This window comes from Rhinoraja longicauda, chromosome 3, assembly GCF_053455715.1.
Source record: "Rhinoraja longicauda isolate Sanriku21f chromosome 3, sRhiLon1.1, whole genome shotgun sequence".
Taxonomy (NCBI): domain Eukaryota; kingdom Metazoa; phylum Chordata; class Chondrichthyes; order Rajiformes; family Arhynchobatidae; genus Rhinoraja; species Rhinoraja longicauda.
This window is the reverse complement of record NC_135955.1, coordinates 48,994,928-49,007,669: the sequence shown is the minus strand read 5'-3', so window position 1 is coordinate 49,007,669 and position 12,742 is coordinate 48,994,928. Positions and strand designations below refer to the sequence as shown.

At 44.1% G+C, this 12,742-nt stretch overlaps 1 protein-coding gene across 1 annotated transcript in view; it reads right to left on the bottom strand.

The window, feature by feature from the left end:
• The window catches only part of slc27a6 (solute carrier family 27 member 6), a 52,481-nt gene extending 40,331 nt beyond the window's left edge, over positions 1 to 12,150 (bottom strand). Inside the window, exon 1 of the mRNA XM_078396089.1 lies at positions 11,524 to 12,150. Within this exon, the coding sequence (XP_078252215.1) occupies positions 11,524 to 12,010 (487 nt within the window). The 5' untranslated portion in view covers positions 12,011 to 12,150. The remainder of the gene's footprint in view (positions 1 to 11,523) is intronic.
• Positions 12,151 to 12,742: the final 592 nt, after the last annotated feature.

Sequence of the window (12,742 nt, the reverse complement as noted above, 5' to 3'; positions counted from 1 at the left end):
TCACGGGGGGAATGTACAAACTCCATACAGAGAGCAACTGTAGTCAGGATCAAACCCATGTCTCTGGCGCTGTAAGGCAGCAACTCTACTGCTGTGCCACCATGCCACCCCTAGTGTTGGGTAGGTTTCCACCAGGTGTTTCAGTTCCTTCCCACAATCCAAAGATGTAAATTGACTACTGTAAAATACTTCTTCAATGTAGCGCAAGGGCAAAATAAACCAAGAAGTTAATGGATACGTGTGAGAGAGAATAAATTGGAGGAGTGCAGGGAAATAAGAAATGGTAAGAGTAATATTAATCAGATTGCTCCAATATTAGCTGACGTGGATTCAAGAAGGAATAAAATAGCCTGGCTCTCTATTGTTATGCTTGGATTTCACAGGCATTCCCAAAAGAGAAATTTAACATTGCACATATTCTTCTACTTCGTGCACGATACATTTTAAGCATGAGACCAGAGGTCCCAAAGCAGAATCTGTCTTTTAGATTGTAGAAACAAAGAACTGCACATGCTGGTTATTACACAAAAGGACACAAAGTGCTGGTGTAACTCAGGCAGCATTTCTGGAGAACATGGGTAGGTGACGTTTTGGGACGATTCTTCTTCAGACTGATTGTAGGGTGGGAGAGAAGAGAAGAAAGCTGGAAAAGAAAGGCAGATAAAAGGTTGACATAGGTGAGGGGGGTTTTGATAGGCAGATGGTTGAAACAAAGCCCAGAGATAAAAAGGGAAGGTGTGAGCCAGGTTTTAAGATTTATGGATTGTAAAGCTAGAGAGAGGAATGTAGCAAGGGGGTGGGGGGGTTGAGGGATGTCCAGGTGGGGCACATGGGAGCGAAGGTGGGGGGGGGGGGTTGGGTATGGGGAAAGGTGTTGCATCTCCTGTGGTTGCAGGGGTAAATACCTCAGGAAGAGGCAGAGAAGGGTTAAGTATACAAAGGAGTTGCAGAGGGAGCAATCTCTGCGGAAGATGGAAATGGGAAGATTTTGCTAGAGGCGGGATGATGTTGGAGGTGACAGAAATAGACAATAGACAATAGGTGCAGGAGTAGGCCATTCGGCCCTTCGAGCCAGCACCGCCATTCAATGTGATCATGGCTGATCATTCTCAATCAGTACCCCGTTCCTGCTTTCTCCCCATATCCCCTGACTCCGCTATCCTTAAGAGCTCTATCTAGCTCTCTCTTGAATGTATTCAGAGAATTGGCCTCCACTGCCCTCTGAGGCAGAGAATTCCACAGATTCACAACTCTGACTGAAAAAGTCAGAGTATGTGTTGGATACGGAGGCTGGTGGGATGAAAGATGAGGACAGAGGAACCCTATCCTTAAGACCACAACTATGGGACACATTGGAGACACGAGTGAGGGATCCATCTTTGACATAATGGGAGAAACCACATTTACTGAAGAGAGAGGATACCTCAGATGTCCTAGAATGGAATGTCATGTGCTGGATGCAGATGTGGCAGAGACAGAGGAATTGAGAGTAAGGAATAGAATTTTTGCAAAAGGCAGGGTGGGAGAAAGTGTATCAAGTCTATCAGGTGATTAGATTTTAGTAAATTAGAAGATACTACCAATTTATTCAATTTAGAAGTCAACTAGTTGATATTTGCGGATGCTCGATTATCTGAATACATACCTTCGATTTAAACCAGCATCTGCAGTTCTTTCTTACACATCTTGCTGTGTATTGTTTCTCTATCAAATAGCACGGTTGGAATATCTGAAATCCATCAATTCCAGATATTTCTTTTTAAACGATTTACCAACACCTTGTTATGCAATTGGCAATGAGCAAGAATCACCAACAATGCCCATATCCCACTGTAGAATCTTCACACTGTCAGAAAAGCAGTCAGCATAATCAGACTTGGCCTTCTTCTCCTTGTTCCCATCCGGTAGAAGGGACAGAAGCTTGAAAGCTCGCACCACCAAACTCAGGAACAGGTTTTTCCCTTCCGTTATGAGGCTTCTCTATGCTCCTTCCACAAGCTAGGGGACTGTTTGATTCACCTCTACCCTATTGAGGACATTGGACTTTGTCTAAGGGATTGACATGCTACAATGCACTATAATAATGAGAACTATATTCTGCACTCCGTATCCTCCCTTTTGTTCCATCTATTGTACTCAAGTTTGAATTGATTGTACCTCTGTATGGCATACCTGATCTGTTTGGATAGCATGCAAAACAAAGATTTTCACCGTATCTCGGTGCATATAATAATAAACCCAAATCATTGCAAATAATAATATTATTGTCATATAATTACTGTGTTACAAAGCTTGAACAGGAAGGTAACTTCAAGCTCAAGCAAAGTTAAAGATCAAGTGGCAACATTTGGTAAAACAACAATCCAGATTTAGGTACAAGGTAGATGATTTTAAAATAAACTCATGCAATGTGTTTTGGCAAACGTTTACTACATTTCCCACATTCATTCCCCTAATTTGTTCCTAAGCACTGTTAGCATCTTGCCCCCTCAATTGCAAGGTTAATAGATGTTAGTAGACAATTTAATTATTCTTAATCCTATTCTACCCTTGGTCAAAATACATAGGAATAGAATCAGTATGTTTTGAAAGATTCTCTCATGAATTTTGTGAGCCAAAGAGGTCAATTGTAATTTGTACAGACTAGATTATAAACCGCAGGACGTTCTGTCTACCTTCACCAGCTGCCTTTTTCTTGGTGTTCTGAGTCACTTTTTTGTCTGGTCAGAAATGATTATCATGTATTACATGTTTTTGATATATATAGATTTACAAGAGCATTTAACTGGGAAGTTGTTTGCTAAAGATATATGTATTAATTACATGACAAAAGTGAACATTTTGTAGATAGAATTTATAATTTTAAAGTATTACATGAAAGGAACTATCATGATAAATAGCCCAACAGACGTGGAACAAATGGAACAAAGCAATTTATATGTTGGGAATTCCTACCATTGTCTGGACACACAACACACACTCCAGAAACATTCCAAAATTAATGGAACCATTAGGCTGAAGCTACTTGAAATTATAGTGTTGATGTTTAGTGGTGAAACAGTGATCCACATCAGAGATTTAAAATACTTAAACACAGGGCAAGCTCACCCTCTAAATTCCGCTGGAAAACTCTGCAATGGCAAGGCCCAACCCAGCTTTTCTATATGTCAAAGCTATGAAGATTTCACAATGCTTCCAAATTTGTATATCATTTACAAACATATAAAAACTATTAAAATGTCAACAGTTAAAATGCTGTTCTTTTAAATCATTAACAACACTAATTGAAACACAACAATTTTATTTTATAAAACACAAACAATTTTATTCCCACAGCCCTGTAATCCTCAGGCAGGTCTAACCTGGCATGAGACCAAAGAACGCTTTCCCCAGTTCTCTGCTACCTCGTACTCTGTTCCCCACATAGTCCAGTGATGTAGCACTGCCTGCAAATTGCCAACATAGCTTGGCAAGCTAGATCAAGACTTCTGCATTCATGCACGAGTCTCAAATTTGCCAGCACCTACATGGGTAAATGCTTGTAGCTCCACATGAAATTTTCAGCATTTAGTTGCAAAATCTAGGCTTTTGTTTCTCCCTTTACTAGCAAGTTACTGTAATGCTCAGCTCATTGTCCAGTTTATCATAGTGACAAAGAATGTTGAACTGGTGGTAAGTTTGAGGACCATTTAATGAAATGGTTTGGAGTAGAGATGTTATCTTGGGAGCCCTGTCATTAGTCACAGACTTTGCAATACTCAATTCATGCATCACATTTACAACAGAAATAAACTTTAATTTAAATTAAACCACCCCCAAAAAGATTTGATCGTGTTTAGTAGCGGAACTAAAGCTCGACCCATATGCTGCTTTTAGACTGGCAAAAATACGTTAATTTTATTATAAGATTACATCAGACACTTCCTCAGTTTTCAAGTAAAATTACTGTGGTATTGTGTTTGACAGAGCTTGTATAAAAGACAAACAATATTATTAATATATCTGCCAGTTACTGGGGCAATGTTTTGTCTTTTATTTGGCAGCATCTTCATCCAGCATCAACTGAGCAACAAAACTGCTGGAGGCACAACTACAGTGAGAATTATTTTTAGTTTACAATCCTAAATGAGTAGAATTGAAGGGATCAAAAGCTTCCAATGACTTCAGTCAGTTATTTTATGTAGGAAAATCGAAGGTATCACAAAATGCTGGAGTAACTCAGTGGGTTGTTTCGGGTCGAGATCCTTCTTCAGACCAAGTCTTGACCCAAAACGTCACACATTCCTTCTCTGCTGAGATGCTGCCTGACCCACTGAGTTACTCCAGCATTTTGTGATACTGTCAGTTATTTTATTGTTTGCATCAAGTTGACAATTGAATTACTGAGATTTCTGAGAAAAGCACCCACTCCCTAAATAAAATGTTATAATGCATCATAGGGACACTTATACAATTTATGAATTAATAAATGTATAGCAAGAGAAGTGGAGTAGCTATTAGAGAGTTTCCTGAAAATAAAAGTTAGGTAATAGCACATTTAAAAAATACAAGACGAAGTGGACCCGTTGGGCCCAAACCTCTCCTGCATTAGTGCAGCACCCGCTCCGATTAATGAAACTTCTTCCATTAGCACCAAAGGGACAATGGTGAGTAAGGTGGGCCTAAAATGTTCACACTATCGTGTACTGGTTTGGCTGTAGTTCAGGAACAAACAAACAAGAGTCAGGAACAAACAAACAAGAGTTTTAGTATGTAGATATATTTTAAAAATCTTGAGGTTCAAATAACTCAATTTTTAAAATGCTTTTAATTCATATATAATGATAATACAGAACATAAACAGAACTGGTCTACCCTATGGACTTTAGAAAAGAAGCAGAAAAAACGGTCATTCATTTCATTGCTTTCTGTCAGTGCAAATTGATTACTCCATTTGCCTACAAACTTAGCATTGCAGTAACTGATGTTTGATTTTTTTTCAAAGTAGTATAACCTATAAATTTAGTTTTAAAGCTCAGTTTAGGGAATGATAACATTACAATACAGTGAATGTTTAAGATGGCCGTGCCGTTGTGTTTGGCTGCCCGTCGTCACTCACCTAGACATTCGTGTGTTCTGCAAGTCACCTTGCCCTACGAACGCCGAACATTCCTGAACATCCGAGCCTCCGTCGTCGACTTCTTCATTCGAGGTCCCGGACAAAGCTTCTCCCAGCGATTGCTCCTCGATCAACTACCGGTAGGTGTGCGGGCCCGGCCATAAAGCCATCTCCGTACGAACCGCGGTAGGAGGCGGAGTAAACGCGCGGGCGCCTCGGTAAAGCTGAAGAACCTCGCCCGCACTCGCCCAACATCGGCCTACCTCGCCCAGCGCTGCGAAGTCGGACCGGGTCGGCCTTACCGCTCCATCCACCAGTGCTCCCTCGAGCTCAGGTATGCCTCTCTCCGACTGATCATCCCGGTCACTGGTCTGCCGGCCCGCGGGCTCCCAGCAAGGCCATCTGTGAAGCGCAGCGGCGTGGTCTCCCTGAACCTCCGCCTGCTGGCATGGGAGCCGCTACCGGACTGAAACTTACATGCTGTCCCTGCTAAAGTGGCCCTGATCAACGCAAGATCCTTACCGAACAAGAACTTCATCCTCAACGATTTCTTCACCACCCGTAGATTGGACTTCTTACTTGTCACAGAAACCTGGCTTAACCCTGGTGAGCTTACTCCACTCATGGAACTCTGTCCTGATGACTGTAACTTCTTCAGCTCGCCTAGGCTCTCCGGACGCGATGGGGGCCTAGTCACTGTGTTTAAGAAACATTTCAACAGCCGCCTCCTGAACGCTGATCATTTCTCCAGTTTCGAGGTGCAACTAATTAAAGTAGTCCTAGCCTATCCCCTCTTAATTGTTCTTGTGTATCACCCACCAAAAATGCATAAGGACTTCATCACCCAATTTGCTGATCTTATCTCTAGCATTTTGCCCAAATTTAACCGGGTCATGATTCTTGGTGATTTTAACATTGATGTTTGCTGTCCTACTAAGCCTCTTGTGAGTGAATTTATGCACCTGGTTGAGTCCTTCAATCCGACTTTACTTACCACTGGACCCACTCACAAGCTAGGCCATACACTCGACCTAGTGTTATCGTCTGGTTTCCCAATTTGCAATATTGAAATTATTGAGGCTTGTCTGTCGGATCATTGCGCTATTATATTTGATGTATCTCTGTCTTTCTCTCCCGCCAAATCTCATCTCCCTGTTCGTTACTTCCGCTACATAAACTCATTGACTGCCAGTAAGTTCTCCGAGGCTCTCATAGCTGCCTCCAACATCTGCACTATTGAGGCTTCTCCCCCCATCTCAGCACTGAGGATCTCACCTCTTTATTTAATACCACTTGCTCTTCCATCCTGGATTCTGTTGCTCCTCATAAAATGAAAAAGCCTAAGCCCAAAGGTCGGCCTTGGCTCAATGACACCACCAGAGCCCTAAGAAGGGAGTGCAGAAAATCAGAACGGAGGTGGAAATGTGATAAGCTTCAAATTTCCTTCGAAATTCTGAGAAACAATCTTCTCAAATACCAGGAAGCAGTAAAGTCTGCAAGAGGACAATACTTTTCCGACCTTATTTCCAAAATCTCTCATAATTCCAAGGTCCTATTTAGCACTATTACCTCTGTCATATGTCCCGCCCCCAGTACCAGCTTAGTTGGGTCCCCTGCTAAGTGCGAAGAATTCACTGGCACTGGCACTGTTCCAACCTGTTTCATGCACGCGGTGGTCCAGCCCCTCCTGAAAAAACCTAACCTAGACCCCACCTTGCCTAGCAACTACAGACCCATTTCCAAACTGCCATTCCTGTCAAAAGTCCTTGAAAAGGTAATTCTAAATCAACTACTGCCTTACCTACACCAAAATATCATCCTGGAAAGTTTCGAGTCAGGTTTCAGGGCCCACCACAGCACAGAGTCTGCCATGTTGAAGGTACACAACGACCCGCTTCTCGCCATCGATACCGGCGACTGTGCAATCTTGCTTCTTCTCGACCTCAGCGCAGCGTTCGATACAGTAGACCACACCATCCTTATTGACCATCTCCAGTACGGGTTTGGCGTTGATGGCACTGCCCTGAGCGGATTCATTTCCTACCTCAAAAATAGGAGTTTCTCCATCAACATAGGCAATTATTCCTCTTCCCCAGCTAGCCTCTCCTGCGGGGTTCCACAAGGCTCCATCTTAGGCCCCATTTTCCTCTCTATGCATGCTCCCCCTCGGCCAAATCATTCAAAGGCACGGCATTTCTTTCCACTGCTATGCGGATGACACACAGATTTATCTCCCTCCGAAACCCAACAACCGGTCAAATTTAATCAGCCTCATGCACTGCCTTGAGGACATAAAATGTTGGATGGCACAGAACTTCCTTCAACTAAACAAGAGCGAGTCTGAGGTCATCCTATTCGGCCTCCCCGACTTCATCAAAACGATAACAGGCAGCCTTGGAAGCCTATCCTCCCTAGTCAAACCGCATGTCAAAAACCTTGGCGTGATATTTGACTCTGCATTAAAGTTTGACAAGCAAGTCAACGCTGTGGTAAAAGCCAGCTTCTTCCAGCTTCGTACCATAGCTAAAATCAAACCATTCCTCCAATTTGACGACATTGAAAAAATCATTCACGCATTCATTTCTTCCCGCCTAGACTACTGCAACTCCCTATACACTAGGATCAGCCAATCATCCTTGTCCCACCTGCAATTGGTCCAAAACGCCGCAGCGAGACTTCTGACGGGTACCCGTTAAAGGGACCACATCACCCCGATTCTGGCCTCTCTCCACTGGCTCCCAGTACGGTACAGAATCAACTTCAAGCTCCTCCTATTCACATACAAAGCCCTAAACGGGCTTGCCCCCCCCCCCCCCCCATATCAAAAATCTTCTAACCCACCACTCTATCTCCAGGTCCCTCAGGTCGGCCGACTTGGGGCTACTCACTATCCCCTGGTCTAGGCTTAAGCTTAGGGGTGACCGCGCTTTTGCGGTTGCAGCTCCTAGACTGTGGAACAGCATCCCTCTCCCCATCAGAACTGCCCCCTCCATCGACTCCTTTAAGTCCAGGTTCAAAACCCATTTCTACTCCCTAGCGTTTGAGGCCCTCTGAGGGGGCGCTGTGAATCTGTTTATGTATGTGCTGTTATGTTTGTGTGCCATTGTATGTTCGTTCTTAGTACCTGAACTGATGTACAGCACTTTGGTCAACGTGGGTTGTTTTTAAATGTGTTATACAAATAAAATTGACTTGACTTGACTTGGATGTTATTTTCTTTCAGAAATCATCTCAAATTCATGTGAATTCTCATCACAAATATCTAAAACTGATTAATTTAATTTAAATTATTTATTTTTTCCTAAAATTCTAATTAGAATTTTAATCTTTGTGATCTGAGAGGATTCTTTCAATAAATCTGAAGAGCCGTTACTATTTTGCGTGGTTAGGTCAAATTCCCCTTACTGCATTCCAAGACTTTTGGGTTATGATCTGGGAATTCCAACAACCAAATGCAGAGGATTATTTCAAAGACCACCATTGTAAAACCAATTAGAAGATTAGTGTTCAGGCAGCAGGGAATATGCTCAAAGCCAAGTTGCTTGAGCTGGAATGTGACTGCATTAATTTTATATATAAATGTTATAAACATGGAAATACATAAAGCAAAGTGAGAGCTATAGTAAGAAGTCTTGAATATAAATGAGACGGCAGGTGGTGCAGCTCATAGCGTCGCTGCCTGATACCGAAAGTGACTCATGTTCAATCCTACTCTTAGTGCTGCCTTTCTGGACTCTGCACGTTTTCCCTGTGTTTGCATGGCTTTGGATAACTTGTTTATTTTTTTTAACCACTGTATCACTAAATCTATGATGGTGGGTTCTTAGAATTAAACATCAACTTGATAACGAACAAAGGAAGGGAGGGGTGGGTGCGTGTGTGAATTGGATAGCGTTTCCAAAAGTTGCCATGAACAGAATGACCTTTATTTATTCAATAAAAGTACGTCTCAACACTAATTGTATATTATTTTATTGACTACCTTCTATGTACCCTCCTTTGTTCTTTTACCCAAAATAATGCTATATCAGTGTCTGCAACAAGGCTGGCGGTTTTGAAGCTCTGCCTAGAACAGCTGTGATACAAGAACGGGGTTCAGCTGCAGATTACAACATCACAGCATAAACAATAGCAATCCAGCATGTGAAAAAGCCACAGAAAAGGCACACGTGGATTGGAAAATTAATGCAACCACAGGCTGTCGCTAAGTGCAGCTAATGTTTTTGTTTCTTGAGGCAGTGGCTAGGAAATCCTCACAACTAACTGGCAGACTGCTTTGAAGTGCGATATGAGCTATAGCCACAGTGGCAGCAGTCTGAATTTTCTACTGCATCACACAGAAGTTGGGTTGCTGCTATTTAGGTTGTAATACAACATTGGCGATCATTGGCATTGCATTGATTGGTTTGTTTCAAAAGTGTGACAACTGAAAGTTGTCCATCACTTCTACGCTGGAGAATATGGATGACAAAACCTTATGCAAGATTGGAGCCACAGTCATCAACGCTTATTTAACATTAATGCAAGGTTTCTAATAGGTTTCTAATAAATCCATTGTCAAACATTCCATTGTGCATTCCTATCAGCATGCTTCTGTACCCTGTTCACCTAAATGTTTATTTACATATTCTGCAACAGAACTGGGGTACATCCATCTGGAAGCCTAACTTTGCCGAATGAGCCACTGTCATGGCTCAAGCCACCTGCATCAAGCAGATGTTCTGAAGATCAAATTGCTTGAGCCCAAGCAGTGTTCAGTTTAGGGATTCATTGAATCCCTGGAGACTATGGTTTTCTATGAATCACAGATAAGATATCCATCTCGGTCGTGTTAGGAAGGAACTGCCGATGCTGGATCACCGAGATTGAAGATGGACACAAAATGCTGGAGTAACTCAGCAGTTCGCCTCTTCCTATTTTCCAGAGATGCTGCCTTGACCCGCTGAGTTCCTCCAGCATTTTGTGTCTATCTTCAATCTCGGTCAATTTGTAATCATGGTGTTATTGTGCATAATTTTTTATCCGTCACCAAATGTGTAAACAAACCAATGCTGTCTCAGGAGACTGAAGACACTGGAGTCTTCTGCAAAAGGAAAACAAAATGTTGGAGGAACTCAGCAGGTCAGACAGCATCTGTAGAGGGACAACTGGACAGCCAGGGGGGCTATGTGAGGATGCTGTTCATTGACTTTAGTTCAGCATTCAACACAATAGTCCCCAGCAGACTGGTTGAGAAGCTGCTGGAACTGGGGCTTAGCACCCCTCTGTGTGCCTGGGTCCTGGACTTTCTCACTGCCAGGCCCCAAGTGGTCAGGATGGGGGAACACACATCTAGCTCCCTCACCCTGAACATAGGATCCCCCCAGGGCTGCGTCCTTAGCCCCCTACTGTACTCCCTGTACACACATGACTGTGGGGCCAGGTTCAGCTCAAACTCCATCATCAAGTTTGCTGATGACACTGTGGTGGTGAGCCGGATCTCCAACAACGATGAGAAGGCCTACCGGGAGGAGGTGGCTGATCTGGCACTCTGGTGTCAGGACAATAGCCTCCTCTTGAATGTCACTAAAACAAAGGAGCTGATTGTGGACTTCAGAAGGGCTAAACATCCAAGGATGTACACGCCACTCAAGATAAATGGGTCTATTGTGGATAGGGTGAGCAGTTTCAAATACTTGGGAGTCCGCATCGCAGAGGATCTGACATGGGCAACGCACATTGCCGCACTGGTGGGTAAGGCTAAGCAGCGCCTTTACCACCTTAGACAACTGAGGAAATTCAGAGTGTCGCTGAGGATCCTTCATTGCTTCTACTCTGGGGCTGTAGAGAGCATCCTGTCCGGCAACATTACAGTCTGGTTTGGGAACAGCTCTGCCCAGGACAGGATGGCCCTGCAGAGAGTAGTGCGTTCGGCAGAACGCACCATGGGAACTACACTCGTCCCCCTGCAGGACCTATACATCAGGAGGTGCAGATCCAGAGCAAGCAAGATCATGAGGGACCCCTGCCACCCCAGTAACGGACTGTTCCAGCTGCTACGGTCAGGCAAACGTCTCCGCTGTCATGCTGTGAAAACGGAGAGGATGAGACGGAGCTTCTTCCCACAGGCCATCAGGACTGTCCATTTTTATAACCCCAGAGACTAAATTTTTGTCGACACTTTTTGTGCTATGTTTAGTAACTTATTAACTTTATTTATATGCTGTAATTGTAATTCTTTTTGTGCACAACCCGCAGGCATTGCCACTTTCATTTCACTGCACATCGAGTATGTGTATGTGACAAATAAATTTGACTTGACTTGACGAGTAGAGGCTGTTAGGGTGAAGGTGAGGACGAGGAGTAGTCTATCCCTGCCACCTCACAGGCTGTCTGTCAGTGCTCACTCACACTGGTGAGGTGCCGGAATGCACGACGTTACTGACCTGCACCCACTATCAGGGTCTTGGCGCGGGAACTGTCGAGGCAGTGCAGCAGGGACCGTGCCCGCAGGTTGGTGTTGAGGAAGGCCAGTGAGCAGCCCAGCTTGGACAAGCCGAACCACACGCACACGAAGTCGGGCTCGTTGCCCATCAGCAGGGCCACCGTGTCTCCGGCTCGCACGCCAGCGCCGGGCTGCGCGAACACCTGGGCGACTCGGTTGCTCCTGCGGTCCACGTCCAGGTAAGTGTGAGGGCGGCCGTCGTAGAGGATGAAGGTCTTCGCGGGGTTAGCCTCGGCCTGCTGGGTGAAGCGGTCCAGGACGGTGACCACCCTCCTGGTGAAGTGGACTCTCAGCATCCTGAAGCTGAAGCTGCCGAACCTCAGCACAAAGCGCGCGTCTTCTCGCAGGCTGGGCTGCCAGTGATTCAGCAGCAGTAACAGCACCAAGCCCAGGGCTCCCACCGCTGCCGCTACCGCCACAGACAGCATCGTGCCCGGCCGAGGAGCCGCTGCTCTCCCCTTTCTTCAACCTCCTTGGGCACTCCTCCCTACCCTGCCCTGCGCTGCGCTCCTCCGGTTAATCACGTTACATTGGAATGGCTTCCCTCCTCCCCCTCCCAATAAGTGCGAAAGGGCAATGACCGCGCAGAGAAAAGTGAAATGTTTGTCAGCAACAAATTAGGGCGGGACATCCTGCACTGAGATCTCAGGCAACAGAGGCTTATTGTCTACCAAAGACAAGCTTGTTGCTTTTCAGAGTCAGCCTGCTTTATTAGAAGCCTAGCGTTTGAATCGAGGGATTGATGCGCGTAACGTTTCATGTATCACAGATTGGCAAGGCATAAATGAGAATAGGTTGAAATATAATCAGGGTGACTATTCTTGTATTGTCTTAATATAGGGCACTGACTTTTTAATACCAAAGAGAGGTACCGCCACTAACTAAGCATCCTCCCTGCAGCAGGTGAAATTATTGACAAAAAAGTAAAAGTGAGCCATAAACTTTCAACACAACAAAACGTTTAAAACACATTTTAAATATTACAACATTATTACCAAATGAAAATACTATCCAGCAATACTTAAAATTATTTAATGATAGCACTTTAGATGGGCTTACCACTTGACATTTTGCTTTTAACAGTGTAGTATTTCCTGTGGAAAAAAAAAATCTTCTAAGGTCTTTTTGGCTTTCAACACATTATCATGGAAGGCTTTGCT